This window comes from Vicugna pacos, chromosome 9 (genome assembly GCF_048564905.1).
Source record: "Vicugna pacos chromosome 9, VicPac4, whole genome shotgun sequence".
Lineage (NCBI taxonomy): Eukaryota > Metazoa > Chordata > Mammalia > Artiodactyla > Camelidae > Vicugna > Vicugna pacos.
The window spans coordinates 54,439,217-54,461,308 of record NC_132995.1 but is presented as its reverse complement, the minus strand read 5'-3'; the positions used below and the strand labels follow the sequence as shown (position 1 = coordinate 54,461,308).

General features: G+C 45.6%; 1 protein-coding gene and 2 non-coding genes across 7 annotated transcripts in view; 1 reads left to right on the top strand and 2 right to left on the bottom strand.

Moving 5' to 3' along the window:
• Window positions 1-4,346: 4,346 nt before the first annotated feature.
• LOC140698571 (U1 spliceosomal RNA) lies at window positions 4,347-4,506 on the bottom strand. Its single transcript, XR_012076374.1, has one exon. It is a non-coding gene; the product is annotated as a U1 spliceosomal RNA (small nuclear RNA).
• A 1,758-nt stretch (window positions 4,507-6,264) lies between these two features.
• TRNAQ-CUG (transfer RNA glutamine (anticodon CUG)) lies at window positions 6,265-6,336 on the top strand. Its single transcript has one exon. It is a non-coding gene; the product is annotated as a tRNA-Gln (tRNA).
• Window positions 6,337-11,839: 5,503 nt separating this feature from the next.
• The window catches only part of NBPF7 (Putative neuroblastoma breakpoint family member 7), a 105,898-nt gene continuing 95,645 nt past the window's right edge, over window positions 11,840-22,092 (bottom strand). For all 5 annotated transcript variants that reach the window (XM_072967877.1, XM_072967872.1, XM_072967875.1 and 2 more), the window contains 6 exons: window positions 21,685-21,860; window positions 20,587-20,638; window positions 19,522-19,712; window positions 17,033-17,260; window positions 14,864-15,069; window positions 11,840-13,245 (listed from right to left, as the gene is read on the bottom strand). In XM_072967877.1, the coding sequence (XP_072823978.1) occupies window positions 14,873-15,069; window positions 17,033-17,260; window positions 19,522-19,712; window positions 20,587-20,638; window positions 21,685-21,860 (844 nt within the window). In that variant the 3' untranslated portion in view covers window positions 11,840-13,245; window positions 14,864-14,872. The remainder of the gene's footprint in view (window positions 13,246-14,863; window positions 15,070-17,032; window positions 17,261-19,521; window positions 19,713-20,586; window positions 20,639-21,684; window positions 21,861-22,092) is intronic.

Here is a 22,092-nt window from a genome sequence, read left to right as displayed (position 1 = left end):
CTCTTCGTACCCAATAAATCACCTCAGACTTTTTTTCTCAAAAAGTTCTGATTTTTCTATTCATATTAACAGTTTAACACAGAAAATATGCTACTTTGAGTCCTACTGCAAAAATGATTTCCTTTGTGCAGGTAACTAAAAAATAAATCATCACTCTGGAAACTATCTTTTCCCCACTGAGCAAGATCTAGCTAGGAGTTCGGAGGCTTTTAATAACTTCTTTGGTACTTAATTGCTTAATATATGGCATGTGGGGTTAAGGCTGTTTTTAATAGCACTTCAAAAAACTCATGCAATATGACTTTAGGCAAGTTCCTTAACTTTGATTAGGTTTCAGTCACCTCAGCTTCAAAAGAATTTGGACAACTATCTTTTTCTATCACAATGTACTTTCCACAGCTTCCTCCCTCAGCAATATCGTCCCACAGTTTGTATGGGGGTTGTGATGGAGGTGGGGCCCCAACTTGGAAAAGTAATCTGCTCACTCCTTCCTTCACTTAGTCATGAATGCTCAGTGGAACACTTAAAGGTTGTGGCCATTGTTACCCTTGTGGAATCACCAGCCTAGCCAATCCCAGCAAAGTTATAGAGACACACACATCTGGGAAACTTCCCACGTTTCAGGCTCGCAAACCATGGGTGGGTTAGAAGATGACTCTTTTTCCCTGGGTAATCCTTAAGCTCATTCATCTGTTACTTGAACAGCTGGTGGTTTGAGCCCAATAATGATACTCTTTTTTTCACTGATCCTAGGTCTTTTAAAGCTGTGTTTGTCCTGAACAATCTCTCTCAACAACCTTCTCTCTGATTCTTATCCTCAATCTCTCTCTTTCAATCAGTTGTGGAAAACTCCTGCCTGAACTCCTAAGGTTCATATTAGTTACTGAAGGGTTTGGTAGAAAGAATCGTTTTTAAAGGGTAAAAGAGACATTCCTCCGGCACCTGAAATAGTGTCATTCACTTCACAAAGATAGATAAAATTCTATTCCACCTTTCCTGGAGCTCTGAGCCCAGAAACCAGGACATCACAAGAAGTGTAAGGGTGGTGGGTTCATTAGAGGAAGTGGCCAATGCTGCCTAGGGATTACCTCAGTGTTTGCCCTGATCCCCGCTTCTCTTTTTGCCAGCAGCTGGTGACATCTCCTGGCCCAACCACCCTGGTTCTCAGCCAGATTTCAGCCTCTCAGGATACACCTAACACCTGGGTTCCATGTTGGCGCAGAATACTCAATATTGCTGACACCTGTCACTACTGTCTATGTCCTGGCCGGAAGGAGAAATAAAGAGCCAACTTATGTAAGTTTTATAGTTTCATCCTTGTCATAATGATCAGGGATATGTCTTCCTTCTGAAAAGGTAAATGCCTTCCAGAATTCAAATTCTCTCCCCACCTCAAAAATAATTTAAATATTGGTTGTATTTCAAGAATTATACAACTTGGTATTTTACCCCAGAATTTTAGGTACAAGAACTAAAGTAAAAAATGATTAAAGCAACCTCCAAGTTTGCAGTGAGAATGTGGTGGGGTCTGGCAGTAAAACCCTGGCTTTCTGACAGTCAAGTGGTTGATATGTCCTTTGTTCTCTTAAAAACAGTAACCTAACATGCCTAGTTTTACTCCTCTATCCTATCACATTCTATAAAACATAACATCTCTGCTCATCTAGATAACTTGGATTCTAAGTTAGTTCAGCTCCATAAATGCATTTCTGGAGCCACTATGGCTGAAACATTGGCTAATTCCACTGGGATACAGAGTGAGGGTACATATTCCTTATGGAAGAGAGTTTAAAGATGACTGTTTCCAGCTCAGCCTGGGTAACTGTAGACAGAATGAGAACAGCAGGAACCAAAGGGCCCAACCTGGTAGAAGGGGAGACAAGGATAAGGAGCAATGACTCAGTGTCCTCAACTCAGTGAGGTCCACCAGGCTACTTTCCAGTTTCCGTTTCCCTGCCCTGGTTGGAATCTGTCTCCAGGTGGCAAACTGGAGCCATTGTAGGGTTCACTCATTTGTTCTTAATTTCTCAGGGACCACTCACTAACCTTTATTGCCTGATGCCTAGTCTCTTGAAAAGCTTTGCTTCCTATATTTTGTGCAGTTTGTTGTTGTTGTTTTGCTTTATTATTTCAGGCAGGAGAGGAAACTCACTTTCTATTACTCTGCATTCGCATGGCACCCTTCTTTAAAAATCAAACTTGGAAAATGTCTAGCAAGATTCTGAAAAGAGACCTTTAGAGAATAAATAACCCAGCCACAACCCGGGTGAAACTGTGAACTGTATTTTAAGGGAAACCCTTAAGACTTGACTGGTAAGAGGTTAATATCCAAAATATATAAACAGGTTATACAAAAAAACCAAACAACCTAATAGAAAAAATGAGCAAAGACCTGAATAGACATTTTTCCAAACAGGACATGCAGAAGGCCAACAGTCACGTGAAAAGATGTTCACACCACTAATCATCAGGGAAATCCAATTCCAAACCACAATGAGATATCATCTCACAACTGTCAAAATGGAATCCTCAAAAAGAACACGAACAACAAATATTGGTGAGGATGTGGAGAAAAGGAAACCTTTGTACGCTGGTGGGGAGAATATAAATTGGTACAGCCACTGTGGAAAACAATATGGAGATTTCTCAAAAACCTGAAAATACAATTACCGTAAGACCCATCAATTCTACTCCTGGGTATACACAAAAACCCGATACTACTAACTCAAAATGATACATGTACCTCAGTGTTCATAGTAGTGTTATTTACAATTGCCAAGATATGGATGCAACCTAAGTGTCCATCAAGAGATGAATGGATGAAGAAGATGTGGTATATATATATATATATATATATATATATATATATATATATATAGACACACACACACACACACACACACACTGGAATACTACTCACCTATAAGAAAGAATGAAAATTTGCAATTTGCGACAACATGGATGGACTTGGATTTGGAGGGTATTTTGCAAAGTAAAATAAGTCAGACAGAGAAAACTAAATACTGTGTGCTATCACCTATAGGTGGAATCTAAAAAATACAACAAAACACTGAATATAACAAAAAAGAAACAGACTCATAGATATAGACAATAAACCAGTGGTTACCACTAAGGAGAGGGAAGGGAGGAGGGCAAGACGGGGTAGGGGATTAAGAAGTACAAACTATTATGTGTAAAATAAGCTAAAAGGGCATATTGTATAACACAGGGAATATACCCAACATTTTATAACTAAAAATGAGGAATAAGATTTAAATTGTGAATCATTGTATTGTACATGTAACTTTTATAATACTGTACATCAACTATGCTTCAATAAAAAAGTAAACAAACAAACAAACAAACAAACCTTGTATTTTAAAAGCAATGTAGCTCTTCCAAAGACTTTTTGCTTAACTCTATGTTGGGGAGTGCAGAAGCCAGATAACTCCTTGCCCAAAGGCTGAGGGGATGTTCCTTTGAGCTATGTAATGAAAACCCAGTCCTTCGTGACTAGATCTGCCTCTTTAAAAGCAAGTCAGCCTTGAGTATTTCTATTCTCCAAAAGGTCCTTCAAAATAAAGATGGACATAACTACAAAGCTGCCCAATGGAAAGCCCTGGCTTTCATGGGGTGTCTCTTAGGAAACATTGGTCCTAGGCTGAGTTATGTTACCAAGGGAGCCAGGGAGAAACAGTGCATCTTTCAAATCCATGCGCTACAACCCAGGCACTGATGGAGGGGCAAAGATTCCCAGAGTCTCTCTCAGGAACTTCACTGTGTTGTTCCAAAGAGAACCCAGAAAATACCACTCACAAGCTCTTTCTCCTCTCATTGGTAGAAAATGTTCCCATGTCTCACCATGCAGGGGACACAGTGCTGGATACTACTCTTTGTGAGTTGGGGCTATTGCCATGGACATTATAAAAGAGAAAAGAAATTAGGGAAAGCCAGGTAGGCTATCAGAAACACCTGTCCTGCCCTGGCTGGGAGAGGCAGTCATCTGACCACATAGGTCTCCCTGAGTTCAGGATCTCTGGTAGTGTTTCTGTAGTAAAGAAGTAAGCTGGTCCACTCTTCTTCCAGCAAAACATGGGGAGTGGAACTGACTGCCCTGAAATAAAGTGTTCTTGGTGTCCTAGCACCCTAATTCTCACAAACCTTGATGGTTGTCAATTCACAGTCTGGCACCTGAAAGGAATACAGCATTTTCTCCCCTACAGCAACTTGCAAGGGAAGCAGGAAAATCTACCCTCCGGGAAAATGGGTCTAGTAAATGCCCCCCGCCCCGAGTCTTCTGAAACTACTCAATATGTTCAAACAGTCTGTTTTTAACCATTAATTCTCAGGGGAGAACTCAAACACAGTCCCCTACTACCACAAATTGGGCATGTGAGTCTCCCACATTTGGGGAAATCACAGGGTTCAGCACATCCACATTGCAATGGATAAGCCTAGCTTTGGAAAAACCAGCTTGGTGATCATGCTATCCACCTGCCCTTGTACCAGACTGATGCAAGATACTTAACAATAGAAGAAATTGTGTGAGGGAGAAGAGCACAAGAGAGGACTCTGTACTTTCTGCTCGATTTATCTGTAATCTAAAATTGTTCTAAAAAGTAACATCCTTCATTAAAAAAAATTGAAAGACTCAAGCTCAAATCAAAGTGTTGGTGGCATTCTGTAATTGCTGGTTAATACTGAGGGTTGAGGTGCACCAACCTGGAATCTGGTATGTTGGTGATTTCCATGCCCTTCCTTCAGCCTCCATCAGCATGGCAGGTCCTGTGGAATCCACAGGTCCCATCAGGTAGGTCAAGGTGTGGTTGGGGCTCCAGATGGTGAAGAGAGACCAGCGGTATCTGCTGAGACTTGGAGAATCCGTCGCGCTGGGCGGAACTCCCTCAATACCCAGGAGGACTGAGCTTCCACAGCCACCGAACCTGCCACCACAGAGCAAAGCTACTGAGGACAAGAACCGAGAGCCACAGGAGGAGGTCGCTGCCTGAAGCATAAAAGCAGCTCAGGAGGGAGGCTTGGTAAATTGGGAGACCCAGAAACAGGAAAATGACTGGAAGTTAAGACTAGAACGTTCCGTGCTGGGCTGGAAGCACAGGTCTTCCAATTAGCAGTCATGGGCTCCTGCTGCGCTCAGAGCAGGATTATAACACCTTATGCTGTTGCCACGTGGAGGGAACCTGCTCCCCAAACACTCCCTCGTCGGCTGAAAGCTCATTCAGACCCACCTGCGATGGACACCCGGGTCTTGACTGGGGCATGTTGGGGCCCCGACACAAGCGAGCGGCACTTGACGCCACATCGCGGGGCCCAGGGCCGTGGCCGCCTGCTCCCCGCTGCCCCGGAGCCCCCTCACGTGACGACCCCGCCTCTCGGGCTGAAGTCCCTTAAGAGCCACCTTCCCTGCGCTCACCCGGCCCGCCGCACCCTCCGCGGAAAGGGAGGCTGTGAAAGGCTATCCAAACAGGCCGCTCTTGGAAACTCAAACTGGCAGCTCAAGCCCTTAAACGTCCCGAGCACAGAAACTTCTAGGGGTCCCCGGGAACCGCACGGAGCTCCCCACCCGGGATCGAGCGGCGCCTTCAGTCTTGGGGACGCGGGAGGCCGAGGAGGGGTGACCTGGAAAACTGAAGAGGAGAAAAGCGAGGGAGGAAACAGCCCAGAAGAAACACTGTCACCTGCTCCCCCCGACGCGCCCCCCCTCCCACCTCAGGGCGGGAGCGGCGAGCTTCTGGCGGGGCTCCGCGTAGGGGCCTCTGGGGTTCCAACACGACCCCCAACAGACAGAGGACTCTATCTCCTATAGAAGCGGCGGGGCTTGTACCCTTTCCACCTCGGGTCCCAGGGCAGGGCAATCCCAGGAAGCCCCAAGGCTGTTCTGAGGGTCCTCAGAGCTCCCAAGGCGGCGGGAGGAGATACAAGAGGAAAGGAACACTTTTTGTTTATTGTTTTTCCCTGGCGGGAGCCTTACCTCAGGGAATAAAACTCTAGAAATCCCGGCAGAGCAGGTGGATTTGGCGGAAGATTTAAAAGCCCTGCCTGTGGATCATCCCCGAGTGGATGCCGTCTCAGCCACGACGTCGAACCTACGGGAACGCGCCGACGGAAGGCGAGTGAGGCGCCTCCTGGCGTCGCGGAGGAAGCGGGCTCGGGGCGGGGCGAGCGAGCGCCGGGCAGGAGGCGGGTCCTGCGCCCGCGGGGCTGCGCGCCGCCTGGCTCAGCGGGGGAGGGGGCGGGCCGGCCTGCGGTTCCATGGTGTAATGGTGAGCACTCTGGACTCTGAATCCAGCGATCCGAGTTCGAGTCTCGGTGGAACCTTACTTTTAGGCCCGGCCCAACAGTGTTTTATCACGCAGCCCCAACTCCGCTGCTGCCGGAAAGCGAACTGGCGCCTCAGGTAAGCGCTGAGTGGACGTGCTGTCCCGCTCCCGCCTCCCCCTTTGTGCCGCTCTCGGTATACGAGCTCCCCGAGCCAGCGAGCCACTGCCTCCCACCGCCGCCTGAAAGCCGCGTCCCCCGCGTTTTGCCGCCTCCTCCTGAGAAGTAGGGGTGCCGGAAACGGGCTTTTCAGGGTGGCTGCATCCTGGCAGCGGGCAGGTGGGGGAACCCAGCCCGGGGTGTCCCCGCTGCACCCGCGCGACTGTGCCCGTCGCGGACATAGGAGGCCCCGGCCCGGCCACTAAGGGCGAAGAGACACAGCCAGTGCCACCCCCTCGTCGGGTCACCCTGGGTTTCAGGGGTAAAGGGCAGAGGCTGCGCCTTCTGAACACTGCACAGTGAGCTGCTACACACCACACGTCCTGTAACAGCGCCATCGTCCGTCCCTGTGAATAAATGGTCGGTGTGAGGGCTGTGATCTCGCGGATCCGCCACGAGGAGGCCTGTGTCTCAGTTTTCGGCTTCACGGTTGCAGACCTGAATTGGAAGTTCTGGGTTTCTTTCAGATGCCGTATTTCATTCCAAATTTTCATTGATTTCTTCTGGCTTATTCCGATTTTCTTCAGAATTTCTTAGTCCTACGTCCTCATTGGATATGAAAAGCTGCAGTTAGGCTAAAATTTAAAACTTCACTCCTGAAATCTTCTCCTTTCATCCCAAGCCCAGCCAGAAAGAGAACAGGCCTTGGGTTTTAGAGTCTGTGGAGATCAGGGTTCCCTGACCCATCTCTCCCCGGGGATTTGAGACACTTGCAGATCTTATACTCAAGGGTAGACCATACTTGATCACACCTTCCTTGCTTAGATTTGAGTTGGAAACCACATTTCTTTTTTTCTTTTTTATGATTCCAAAAGTAAGTCAAATTTTGTTGTGCTTTTATAATTCACGTATAGTCAGTTTACAATGTTGTGTTGATTTCTGGTGTATAGCCTAAAGTTTCAGTCATACATATAAACAGGTATATTCGTTTTCAAATTCTTTTTCATTATAGCTTAATATAAGATATGGAATATACTTCCCTATAACTTATTTGCTTATTTTATATATAGTAGTTAATATTTGCAATTTATTCCTTCCAACCCCTACTGAATAAAATTTGGAAGTATCACCCCTAGCCATTGAAAATGAGCCGGTGCACCCCTTTTGTGGAACTGCAATGTGGATAAGAACTATACCAAGAGACTAACACTAAAACACAGTAATTTATGTGTACCCAATGACAGTAACCAAACCAGAAACTACTTTCCTCCATTGTGGCATTAGCAAAATCTTTGCTATATCTTTAATCTTTTGTCCATATACTATGGGGAAATGCAATGAGGCTTTCTAGGATATTGTATTTCTACTACTGAAAGAGTCCTTAAAACAAAAAGTGATTGCTTTCAGACACAGAAGTTTCAATATTAAGCCTGTAGTTCTGAATTTGAATTGTAATGTTGGTGACTGTAGGTGAATACATGAACACACACACTATGAATACATATTTCCTAGCTCTGTCCACTGGGAAGGCCTAAATAAACCAATTCCAATGAGTATCTCTGGGATATTCAGTTTGTTCTGTGAATGCTCTGTTTGACATAAAGACATCAGAGTCTTATAGAAAGGACTGAGTCCAGGTCAGGGGCAGTAAATATTTAAGATGAAACAGAAACAGCTTGTCCCAGTGACATCATGAAAGGTCTCAAAGACTATTAGAATCTTAGCAAAGGGACGCAGGGGTCAGGGTAAGTTCACCTTCACTGCTGAAAGAGTGGACAGTTGGACTATCAGGAAGGACTCTATAGCAATGCATTGAAAGACTTCAGTGTGATTGAAACCTTGATTTCATATGAGCACAGGAAAACAAAGAAAGAAAAAGCAAAGAAACTAATTGGTGACCACACACAATGTTGAGGAATTAGCTCATTAAGCTGCAGGCTGTCCCACTAAGTGTACAGACTTTACGATTTCGGGGAAGTTTCTCGCTATACAAGTGTCCAGGTAAGTAACTCGTGATGATGGAATAGCACCATTTTGCTCCACACAATCAGTTAATGGATCAAAGGGCTGCTAATATCCTTAGAAGAATCAAAAAGGACATGTTATGCCTCCTGATCAGAGAGCACACACCCCTTTTGAGGTGATCTTGCCAACAGGTGAAACATGAACCTGGTAAGTCTCTATATCTCCCAGGACCATCACAGTGGCCACTAGACCCATGGGGCTACTGGATATTTAGAATGTGGCTGGCAGGACTGAGGAACTGGATTTTAATTCTACTTAATTGGAATTCATTTAAATGTAAATTTTAAAACAGAGTATGTAAAAATTTTCCTATTCAATACAATTTTAATACTTTAGAATTACTGTTCTTTTAATATGCAGCAATAGATACTCAAGTGTCTTATGTATAAGATTGTTTCTGAATTATGGTGTACTTCTTGGTTTTCAGTGTAGCTACTAGAAAAAGTTTAAATACATATGTGGCGTGTACCTTCTTTCTATTAGGACAATGCTGCTCTGGATGTATACCCAGGGCCTAAACTCACGCTGTGGGCTACTAGAGAAAAACACGGCTGTAATTTCAGTAAATAAATTGCAAACATAGGAGAGCAAGAGATCAAGGAACACAGCGGGAGCAGGAGCAGCAAGAGAGAGAGAAGGAAAGAAGGAGGGAGGGAGGGAGGACCTCAGGAGAAACGTATATGCAGGGACTTAACACATATCTTACTGATTACACTTTGTGGATTTGTTTTTGGAACCCCCAAAAAGAAACTAACTTAAAAACAACCATGGGAGCTTTGAACACTGTCTATTTTATGATATTCAAAAGTTTGAGTCCATTTACCAACAGCAGTAATACTATGATACAAATTTCAGAAAGAGTCCTCACGGAGGGGAACACAGTGCTGTAATTCCAGATGAAGTGTGAGGTCTGACATTTACTTCAATAATACAGGAAAAGGTAAGTAGGTGGGATTGTAGTGAAATAAGTTCCACCAGTACTTGATAATTGTGGAAGATGGCTTACAAAGATGGGGATGTTCTGTTCTTTCTAATTCTTTTATGTTGTATTTTTCTGTTATTTCTGCTGTTGTTGTTGTTTGATGTCTTGTCTATTTTTGTGTCCTATTGATATTCTGCAACTGACACTGAATGATTAGAGATTACAAGTCCACCAGGATGATGGCAGCTGAATCTCTCAACACCGATTTCAGAGGGCTAGGGATTATGCTAGAGTCAACAAAACCATGCAGAGCGCTTCCCGTGAAGAACCAGGGGCCACACAACACCGGACTCCTGGTGGTTTGTATTTAGCCAGGGCTTGGGGTTACACAGCAGTAGAGGGAGCAGCCAAGACAGTACACACAGAGGAGAGGACAGCAGGGAGGGAATCCTAAGGAGGAAACGCAGGAAAAATTACCTACAAATGAGCATGGGGACAAACTCACAGCATGCCTGAGACCTGGTGGACTACAGCTCTGACGACTGGGGAGTTGCCAGGAAGAGGTTGGGCAGTGCGGAGGACCAGAGGGTGACAGTCTTCAGGAGGCACAATTGTGGGGGCCACGGTGAGACCTGGATGAAGGTAATGTCCTTTGCATGCTTGTAGTGAAGAGAAAGAATGAAGCAACCAGTAGAAATTCAAGGTCCAACTGGAAGAAAATAGAATCTCAGAACCAGGAGACACACCATGCCTTTCCTCAAAAGCTTACATCTGCTACAGTAATTGCACAAGACAAAGAGATCTAGACAAAACAAACTGACTAAGCTGCTTAAAGATTCATCAGATCCCACCTACAACTGCTGTGTCTCACACAGGTCAATCCTACTCTGGTGGAAATGAAAATCACAGAGCAGACATTTCTTCTAAGTTGACATTAGAGAAAAACAAAAATACAGTCAGAAATTTCAGCTCATGAAAAGACTTCTCTCAAAATCAAACAAAAACAAGAAAAATATAAAACAGGAACTATTTCTAAAATAAATATTCTAAACTAAACCTATTTTAGATCCAGATACACACACACACACACACACACACACACACTCAGACTCACACAGACAAGAAAGGGAACCCAGAACACAAACTAGACACGATAAGGAAACGAGAATTGGCAGTAATTAGGGAAAAACTGAAGTAAAGAAAAATCTCTGAAAAACAGGCTCAATGAAAATGTATAAAGAATCTTACATGCCTACAATCATAGGGCACATTGAATTCAAAAATGAAAGCTTTGAACAGAAAGGAAATGGATCAAAGATACTGGGAAGGGGTCAGAGAGAAAGTCATAGATATCTGGGAGAAATAGACTGGCATGTTCAACTTTAACACCCATCCTATTAGGGCTGAATGATTTGTTTTTTAAAGAAAAAAATTCCTGTGAAGCTCCAGACCTCCCTTGGTACCAAGTAGGAGAAAATCAGATTACATTCCACGTCTCAACACAACCTACCGAGGAGGACAATGTTTTCTAAAAACTCAACGCAAGTCATTGTGGGCACGTCCTTCATATTCAGCCAAGCTGTCCATGTATCAAAGCAAGAGAAAATGAGTAGATAACACGCGAAAGTTAAGGAGCCCACATTTACACCATTAGAAATCCTGAAGGATGAACGCTACATGTCAAGAAGTGACCGAGGAAAGTCTGACTTTTGAACACCTGGTCACCACTGAATAGATATAATTATAGATTTAAGCTGGGGTCTCATGGGCAATGCTTTCAGGGCAGCCTGGTTGGGGCCTGGGACCTCTGAGAGGAGGCCACTGACGCTCCTGAGGTGGGGCAGCCCTCCTGTGCAGGTAGGGATCCCTAAAGTCCTCCATGGGCTCTTCCTCCAGCTCTTGTCCCTACCCTACTTTTTTCTGAAGTTAACACAAAATGGGGAGGGGGCGGGGACAAGGTGGGAAAAAATAGTATGTAAAGGGTACACATTGGACTAGGTTGAAAGAATAACAGAATATTATAAGAAGTGGTAGGTAAAGACAGAAGGAAACAGAAAACTAGAATAATGTCCTTGATGGTCACACTGGTAAAAAGTTGAAGTTGAGATATATTATTCAAAATTTCTACTTCAAGTGAAAAATGGGTGCCAACATACAAAGGGACTAAGATGACAAATATTTTACAGCAGTGCTAAACACTAGCTATCTAGTTTTTCCTACATACAAGACAAAACACACACACACATATATGCACACACAAAATAACAGAGAGAAAAGAAACATTGAATGCAAACTGCTACAAATAGTACATATAGCTTAAAAGACGTGGGAGAGTTTAAGATATCAAAATGAAGAGGAGAAACAGGAATGTTTGTATTAATTTATATCCATACCTACTAAATCAGTCAGGAGAATCATAGATTATAACATTGAATTGAAAAATACACAACTTCACAGTAAAACTCCAAAGAACTTTTAATGAAATGGAAGGGGTAGGGATTGTCTTTTCCACAGCACAAGGCCAGCAGTACAAATAAACTGACTGATTTGGAAAAGTTCCGCTGTACAAACACAAGTATGGTCATTGACACACATCAGGGATCAATCAGGGATGGTAAAAGAATGGTTTTTTGTTTGTTTGTTAGAGAATGAGAATCATAGAATAAGATATTTATACACTCTCGAAGAGCTACTCGTCAAATGACTGATTCTAGACAGAAAAACGGGTGTTCCAATGAATGGATCTCACTGGCTCCTCCCTCTATAGCCAAATGTTCAATGCTAAGATGACAAGAGTGGTGACAGGCAAAGTGGACATTCTTCATCTCCAGAGGGGCTGTGCTAGGAAGCACACAGTGTGCACTATGTGGTGCCCTTGGCAGAAGGCTAGGCCCGAGTTTAATCATGAGGAAGGGTCAGACAACTGCAGAATGTAGACTTCTGAGCCAGACAACTGACCTGTCCTCTGCAAACAAGTCAATGTCACCACCATTAAAGACAAACACAGTAAGGTGAGGAGAGGTTTTGGGCTCAAAAGAACTAAAGAAATATAGTAGCACAATCTCTTTAGTTCTTTGGAACCCAAAATAACTCTTCTCCTTTCTGTCATCCCGTTTGTGGAGGCATTGGCAGTTTGAAAAAGACAGGCCAGTTGTCCTGTTCAATGGTCTAGATTCTACAGTTGTCTGATAACTTCCTTGTGATGAAACTCGAACGAAACCTGTTCAGCACGGACACTGCATGTTCAAAGCCGCCTGCACCGAGCACAGCCCATCTGGTGGCAGAGAAGGTCCAGGCTGACATGTTGCCTTCTTCCACCTGCTCCAGATGCCAGTGTGAACAGGATGGCAATTGAGAGGAGTGAGCATTACGGTCTCTCAAAGCTGAGTATCCATCAAAGCGCTGGTCTCCTTTTCAATGGGTAACGTTTGGAGACTGATGCCTGGGAGTTCTCCCATCAAATCAGTGTTTTGCAATAATAATCATGGGATGTGGCTGGTGGTTGTGATGATGATTCTCAGGAAAGGATCCCTGCAGTGTTCTGTGTGGACTTGAACTTGATTTCATGCCGTAGACTTTTTGCATCTAGTAGGAAAAATAAATTTGATGATGCGGTTTCTTCCAAATTGGAATATCTGTTCAGAGTAGCTAAAATACTGGGTAGCTGTGAAAGAGAGACAGCGGAGAGATAGAGAGACAGAGGAGAGATAGAGGGACAAGGAGAATGACAGAGGGATCAAATGTGGGTCTCTGTTGGGTTCTGTTGATGGCTGCGCCTGGGGGGATGACCACATGTTTGGAAGAGGCAAGAGCAGCCCGGGATCGTCTTGATAGGAGGAGCTGAAGGTCGAGCCCGAGGCTGGCTGAAGGGAAAAGTGAGATCCACACGTTAGAAGAAATCCCTCCTGAAACAAACGTGCAGACTGTGGTGCAGAATCTAGGGTCCCCTGTCCTCGCCCCACCAGTGTTTGGGGACACGCCACCTCACAGCTGCTGCAGAGTCTTAGCCAGATCCCCACCGCTGGCTCCTCAGCAACCAACTGACTTTTGATTGCCCTTGACCTGGACCGAAGTGCTGCCTTTCTCACATGTCCCAGGGAGGGATGGGCTGAGCATCCCTCATATACATTCAGAAACAGACTGCTGTCTGCAGCAAGGATCCTTGGGACACTCCTCTACTGCTTCCTGATATTCCACCAGATCCATAGTCCTTCCAATCCCTAGATGCATGTCAGCAGAGCTTTTCAAAATACTAATGCCCAAACCTCACCTCAGAACGTTAGAATCAGAATATCAAGGGGTTGGGTCAAGTCATTCATGTTAGATAGATCCAAGCTCACCCAGCGTTTCTTCATGATAGCAAGATTTAGAGCTACCCACTAGACTACACTACTTCACACCTTTCTTTTTCCTTCGCTTCATTACTTCCACCATGAACTCCTGTCCCGCTGGCCATGAAGATTTTTTTCACCTTCCTTCTCACAGTCTAGAGGAAATCACTTGCCTTCTCAAACGGCCTTGCCTGAGGCAATGATCTTCTTGTATCCTGTATACCTGAGTCTTCATAAATCTGCCCCAGGTTAATTCACTGTGATGCTCTCCTAGATTCCCTGGCGTCAGATGCCAACTCAGCCCATGTTTTTTCCTGGACTTTCACTGAACATGTAGTAAGAGTCATGTGAGTAAAAGGAAGAGAGGTCTGAAACCCTAGGCACGTCACGCTCTTTGTGTTCTGTCAACACATGGCCTGTGCCTCTGCTTTTGGCCAATGTCCCTTTAGGGTGCCATCTACCGTCCTCCACCTAATGCCAGCTCCAGTGAGGCACTGGGAGCCCCATGGACATTAGCACAGAGCTGACCACCAGTGTCTGGCGAGAAACCTGACTCCAGGCCAGTCCAGCGCTCCCACCTATGACAGAGATTTATATTTGGTTCTTGTAACCAGGGTTCTCATTCCTCAGTTGTACCAATTTTATGCACGTGGAGACGTCGAGGAGTGAAGGTTGTCCTAGCTGTGTTCTGCAAAACCCAACCCATGTGCATGTGATTCATGACGTCAGTGATTCTGGAAGAGGCAGTGGAGTGGAGGGAGGAAGGGTAGGGAAAGGAAGGCAATGACACCAAGGGAGTGTGTGATTTCAGGCAAAGAACCCCGTGTTCAGGGCCCTAAATGATGCTCTTCTGATGAGGAGGACCGCGGGGCCGGGCTTCCCAGTAGCTACGAGTAGAGGTGAGAAGAAATACCAGGGCAGCAGCAGCAGCAGCAGGAACACAGCAGAGTTCACAGTACAAACAGAAAGTGGGGATGGAAGGGCCTGGCAGGGTGGCAGCTCCCACAGAAAAACAAGGAAAGACCAGACGCAGGTAGGATCAACTCTTCAGTGAATGAAGAAGGAAGAGAAAAGAGAGTGGAGTCTGAGCTGTAATCTTAGATGAGGAGCAACAGGGAAGACATGCATGGAAGGGCCTAGATGTGATTACCTCTGTCCCCTAAGCTTGAAGGCCAGGGAATCTGCATGCAATTCTCCACTTGCTGCGCAGCACTTTTCTTCGCAGAATCTTCTGTTTCAGGACACTGGAGGCATTGCTGTTGCTAGAGACTTGACACTCATGTTGGCTGGCACTTGAGCCCTCACCCTCCACCTTGGGGGGGTTCTTCATTCCAATGGAAGCATCCAAGCCCAGCTCTGAAGATAACACCACAGAAAACAGGATCCACTGTTATTCATGACCTTACAATGACTTACTCGTCTACCAAGTGGAACATCAAGTAAGCAAAGTGTCCAGGAACAAGAGAGGCCATCTCAGCGTCCCTGCCAGGTGAAGCCAGTGGAGACACCTTGGTAGTTTTCACTTTTGTTGATCGTCCCCAAACTATGTATTTCTGGTAAGATTGCCAAGAGGAAAACATCTTCACATTGCCAAAAGAATATTTGTTAAAGAAAAATAGAATTCATGAAAACAAAAATTTCCCAGTTAGAAAAGACAAAGGCAAGGAAATCAGGGCATTCAGAGGTTATACTGCTGGAAGGGAAGGGATTGTAGAAAGTAAAGAAATTCAACGTTGAAACAAAACCTCAACATGCAAGGAACTGGGGAAGTCCCAAACGGGAAATTGTTACATATGTGTATCAGTATGTTTCCCATATATATGTTCATACGCTATATATAATGTTTATACATACTCAAGCTAAATAAGGCATGGAAGATGTTTAAAAACCATACAACAACTCTCACAATTGTGTGTGTGTATAAAGGAAGAAATGGATATTGGAACTGAGATGTGCAATGCATCATTGTAACAGCCTCTGATGAGTTGACTTTGAAAAAGGAAAAAGAAACATATAAGAGGAATAAGAGAGGTAAGGTGGTAACATGAACTATTAGATCTGGGCGATTATGAGAATAAAGGGCATGAAGACTAGGCATTGCAGCAAAATCTGTTTTGATGCCTGGATTCATACTCGGGCCTCCAGGGAAAGTGAGCAGGAGAGAGAGTGACTGAGCCAGTGGGGCTGAGTCCTCGCCAGGGATGTGGGAAGCCAAAGTCAAGAAAAAGAGATTAGAGGGAAGGGAACACAATGAAATAACCACAAGGGCTAATGGCACTTGTCATGGCCACACAACCCTATCATGCTCTGAGCCCTTCCCATGAGATCTCTGTAAGGTGGTCAGTGGTGCTCTTTCTTCTCTCACCTCCCCTCTCCTCATTTCTCAGATGAGGCCATTGCCTGACAGATGAGCACCAGGCGGGCCCAGTCTCTAATGGAGATACTGAGAGCAGTAGAGGGGAAAGATGAATACGACTGAGATGACATGTACGTGAGGGTTTGAAAGCTCATTTACGAAAATCAGAGAAGAGTGGGATCATGGTAAGAAAACTGAGGACATGACCGTGGAGATGAGTGAAGAGGACAAATTAAATGGAGTATCAGAAAAGAACCTGAGGGGCTCACCTCATCTACAAAGGTGGTTCTTTCTTTTAAATAAAGGGCTAAAAACAGAAAAACAACCGCCATGTGAAACAGCAGACTGAAGTGTACGGTCAGTCTTTACGTTGCTACATAACGTTAGAAACTCACTGTTACTGAGTGCACCTGACGGGAAAATTGGCTTGAGGATGGATGATGAGAAGAGAACACTGGCAAACGTGCCTTTCTGAGAAAGCGAGGGAAGACGGGGTCTAGAGAAAGTGTTGACCATCCAAAGTCCCGCATTTCAGCTGAGAGACTGCATTTGCACGCACTGTGTAAGTGTGAAATCTCCAGCAAGATACATGGGTAGAGAACACACAGTCAAAGGTGCGCTGACGCAGGTTTTATCGAACCAGGGACTCTGGGAACTATGTTTCTGAACACTGAAAACAACCCTGGAAGGCAGATTTAACTTTCGGGAGGTCAGATAAGGGAAAAAAGAAGTGAATACCTCAGAAGATAAATAAGTTGCTTCAGTTAAAAAACCAGGCGTTTGCAAACCCAGGACCTGGGGCAGAGCCGGCCCTAAATCTGAGGCTCTTGCTCCCTACCCTCTGTTAGGGCATTGAGGATTTCGAGAGGACCTGAAAGGGGCATGGCAGAGGCCCCACTGTCTCCTCCACCCCCAGCCCTGGAACGACCAGCTCTTGGACTACAGCTTCCTTTCCTTTCTTACCTTGGAGGGGCGGCCATTGGTCTCCAAACTCAGTGTTGGCTGTGAAGCCCCACACGGTGGAGGAAAGGCCGAGCCTGGCGTTGCCGTCACCACAGTCAAACTGCTGGTCCCGCTGCAGCTGCAGGTGATGGGTCACCTGGGAGCTTGTCTGCAGTTGTGCTTGTGAAGCTTGCATCTCTGACCCTTGGAAACTCAAAGGCCCTTGGGGACGGTCCTCCCAGGAGTCACCTGAAAGGAGAGAACAGTTCAGTAGGGCCAATGCAACTTTCCCTTTGTCAGCCCCTCCCATGACACCCATTTCTGCCGTCGCTGCCTATCACGGAGACGACCCAGTCAGCCAGACAACAGAGGCACACGTCATGGACATGAAGGAGATTTCATTTTCACGGCTGTGCCTGGGGACGCTGAGATGGCAGGTGCCAGGCGGCAACATCGCTGAGATCAAAAATCACCCACTTGGGTCCAGAGGGTACTGGAAGGCAGATGAGGTCATGACTATGGGTCTGTTATTAGCGACCTTTCCTTGTAGCCTGGAGACAAGGTTCTGGACAGGCCTCAGGGAAGGGAGGACAAAGAATCGTTGATGTCTAAGTAGAATACAGAAGTAACAAGAGAAGTAGGGCCTAAAGGCTTCAAATTCCACTAGAAAAGGGACTTGGGAGACTATAGCACGGGGACCAAGTTATGAGAACTCTTCCCACTTCTAGAGCCTTCTCAACTCCCTTCCCCGTGTGTTTTGACTGGCCTTCCAGCCACCACACGGGGATACGTCCTGTGGCTACATGTGTCCTGGGTGGGCTGGTGGATATGAGCACCTGTAACTAGGGTAGCTGAGGTCTGAGTCCCTTACTGGAAGCTACAGAATCAGGATGTCTGGTTCTTCTGGGAGATGATACAGTGCACATTCCTTATATTACACCCCCCTGCAGGGGCACCAGGCACTGCTGCTCATCACACATGTTTACATTCACCGTGAAATGAATCCGTATTCTCAGAAAGTGGGCTAACCAAAGAGCTCAAGTAGCTCATCCAGTCCAGGTCAGGCTCAGGTGGGCTCATGGCCCACGGGGCCTGCTCCCCATTGCTGTGGGGCTCCCCTCACAGGTCCGCCCTCAAGACCCGCCTGCTCAACAAGGTTTGTTTCAGTGTTTCTTAAACGTGTCTCTCCTGTGTCTGTTACCACGTCGTCTTCCAGAGGGCGCACTCTGTCTGAGTCTCATGAGTGACTGATCCAGCCTCCTTCTAACTGCTTCGTCTGATTCTGTCTCTCCACACTATCAGCAGTCTCACCAGTCTTACTCAGCCTGTGGAAACTGGTACTCCCCACTCTCCCTACATGAACTCAAATCCTCACCTTGCCTGGACTGTCCTGCTACCTTCCGGCCCCTCTTTCTTCGGGAACATCACTTCCCACATCCCCCTTGTCCAACTCCTCCCTGGATGTGAGCTGCCCCTCCTGACCCCAGCCCTGCACCAGGACCTTGTAGAGCTTCCTGGGCTTTTCCTAGAATCACTGCTCTCAGCCTCTTGTGCCCTTCTCATTCCATCCAGGCAGTCTATTCATCATTAATCACTGGATTTCAGGATACTTAATAAGGTTTACTGATAATTCACATTGGTGTGAAGGGTAACATCTCTGAAATTAAAAACTTTATTATGTGAAACAATTTCAAACCCAGTAAACCCACGCTCAAATGCTATTTTGAATCACATTCTAGCATTATTTTAAAATATCTAGCATTATTTTAAAATAGCATTATTTTAAATATCATTTCGTTTTCTCTCCCTTTTCCCAACAAATGGGTTTTATTAAACTGTGCTTTGAAAATTCTTTCCATTTGCATGGGAAAAGGCAAAATATTTCATCAAACATCACAAGGAATCCCCAACAGGATTAGTTTGGAAAGTAGAGAAGAGCCTCCAAAAAATCTGAAGTTGTCTTTAAAGATCAAGTGTTTGTGCTGTGCCTACAGCATTTCTCCCTGATCAGGGCGGATGGGGCGAAAGAGCAGATCTCCTGTGGCCTCACTGCCAGTATCACAGCTGTACACACTGTTCACAGGCCATGATCAGAAGCCACAAAGAGGACGGATCCAAGGATAATTGATGTGTCCCATTCATTCACCTCAGCCCATTTGTGTCGGGGATTTTGGCCTCTCCTGCCCATTCTGAATCATGGCCTGGCAGGGCTGGGCCACATCCCACACATCTCACTTCCCGTCTCCAGCCTTTTGATTCCAACAGCCTACAATGGTGCAGGTGGTCCAGGTGACAGAAGGCATCCTGAGACGTGGGGAAAGGAAAGTTCTCTTACTCACATGATGCCTTCTGCAAATTAAATCCAACAGCCTGATTCAAATCAACACAAGTCTCAGGGCTTGTTTACAGAAATGACTCACATAATCTATAGAGGTCGTTGACTACAAAGACTATAGAGGATACCTGGGGACCCATTAGGAGCTGTCTGGCCTGTCCAGGGGAGTACTCACCATCTACAGCAAGCGCTGAGAAGACTCCCTGTTGGTCCCATGGGAATGAGACACCTCTGTAAGGCCTACAGGAGTCTGACAGGTCATGGCCAACTGAACTAGTCAAATAACATCCATCCAGTGAGTCCTGTGGGTCTTCATTCTCTTCTCCCACCGGCTGCTCACTAAGGAGCCTTGTGGAGTCAGGCGGACTGATGATTAAACAAAACGGATGAGTGAACACAGGGTCCTAGCTGGGTTTGATGGGAGCGTTAAGGGACTGGTGGCAGAAAACAAATGGAAATTCTCCACAAAGGGAGATATAACAATCGTCCTCCATCTGGGGCCAGAGTGTGCTTACAGTGGGAATAGGAGAGACAGCAGGAGGTGGTCCCAGCACTGACCAGAAAATGAGCTCCGGACGAAGGAGACAGAACTACCCCAGTCCACAACAGTGAGGACACACACACTCAGAAACTGCAAAGGAGGCTTGAAGCCTTGCACGAAGCTGGTTGAAATTGACATACAACAGCTGAGTGAACAAGACTCTGGCAGCATAATCCTGTGTCTCCAATGCCATTTCTCTACTACTGAGATGTGACATGAGTGTCCTTTTTCTAGGTATATTTCTTTTTAGGAAATACTTGTCAGTGTGGTAAGAACAAAGAAGCAGAGGCCGATATGCATCTTACGCTGCTTTGAATGAAAAGAGAGATGAGGGGAGGCCAAGAAATCCTGGAACTAATAAGCAGCCCTGCAGCAACTGAAAGCAGTTACTCTCTTTGAGGGAGATTATCAAAGGGGCTTATAAAAGTACCACCGTCAAAACAGACAGCACTGTTACAGGGACACACTGTGGTTTTCTGAATGGAAGAATGAGGTATCTGCAGCAGTTTCTCATTTCTCTGGATCTGACCTCACCATATGTCAACATTAAATTAAGAGCCATGATTCGTTATTACGCTATAGAACAGAAATGGACACAACATTGTCAACTGACTAGACTCTGATATCAATCAATCAATCAATCAATCAATCATTAATTAGCATAAAGGAAACAAAAGACCCATGATTCTTCAGAATTACCTGGAACGTATGCAGTCTTGTTCTTTCTCTTCCTCAACAACAGTATGATTGTCTATGGATCAATTCAGACAGGGCAAGAAACATTAATCAGATCCCACTATACGTGTTAATACGGAGGTATCCAATACTATCGCAGGGAAAAATTATCACCAGAAGCACGGGAGGATAATGGAAGAAGAACATCCCAGGAGGCCTCCCGTGGCCTCCCGTGGAGCTGCCTGGGTTTGCTTTCCTGATCACTGGGCGGTCTCTCCTCAGTCAGGTCGATCCTCACCACACTCACGCTTTCCAAGTCTGAGTCAAAAGTGAAATGTATCTTTTCCCCACAGATTCTGAGGAATAGCCCATCTGCATTCTAAAAAGAATACCGGGATATTCAGCCCTTCCCTCACTGTATGCTGGGTGGTTTAGCAGAATTTATACACTGAAAACAGACTACTGGTTGGAATCTACAAACCCTAGCATGAAAATGAGCTTTCTGCTAAAGAGAAACATCAACCCTCGATGGAGCGGGGAAATGCTGGCTTCAGCTGCACTCCATGGAAACATACATGCAAGGTGATGGTAGAGCTGCTTGTGTCCTGCTGTTCAGGTTGCTGCTCCACTAAGACAGTCAAGTTAGAGGAGACAGACACTGGGGATGACAGCAGTGACCCCAGGGAAACAACAAATCCAGAGATGTAGTTAAGGCTGTCAACATCTTTTGAAACGCATAGAAACTCAAGGGGTATTTTAGGGTATGAACATGAGAAGATTATAAGTAAGAAGAGACATTTGATGGGAATCAGGAAAAAAGGCACCTCAGTACAAAGGCACAGAGGTGAGTGACACTGACACCCTTGCTTTGGGTTCAGTGATCTACTTTGAGGCCCAAAGCATATGGTTGCCCTGGGATAAGAAAGAGAGCACAGCTCCCTGACCCACGTGATGTCTGTGCTTAAAACTCAATTCTGGGACCTAAACCTTCTCAATATATCTCTATAGGGTGTGCCCACAGGGATGCCATAGCTCAGCACCGCCAGAGGTGTGAAGTACAAAAGACACAAAGTCCACCTGGCAGTCCAGTTGGAGGTTTATCATACTGAGAAAAGTACTCACTGGTGACATCCCGAGCATAAGAGAGTTCCAATCCCTCAAATGAGTAGATGGCAGCGCTCCTAGAAGGCCAGAAGGAGTCTGACAGGTTTCGAAGAACTGAGTAAATCAAATAGGATTCCTCCACTGGGGGCAGTGGGATGTCATCCTCTACCACCTGCAGCAGCTCCGTGCTGAGCCTAGTGGGTAGGGAGACCAAAGATTACCATAATAGCAATCAGAAATCTAGACTCCTTTCTCCTTTCAATGGAATGTTTAATTGAGTGGTGAAGGAAGCCGAAGGCTGACCCAATAAGCAGGATAAAATATCTTTTCTGGTGGGACAGTGTGTGTTTTTTCAGAGGAGCAGGAGACAGAATTGACAGTGGGTGCTCAGGACCCTGGCCAAATAACAAGCTGATGAAGAAAGAG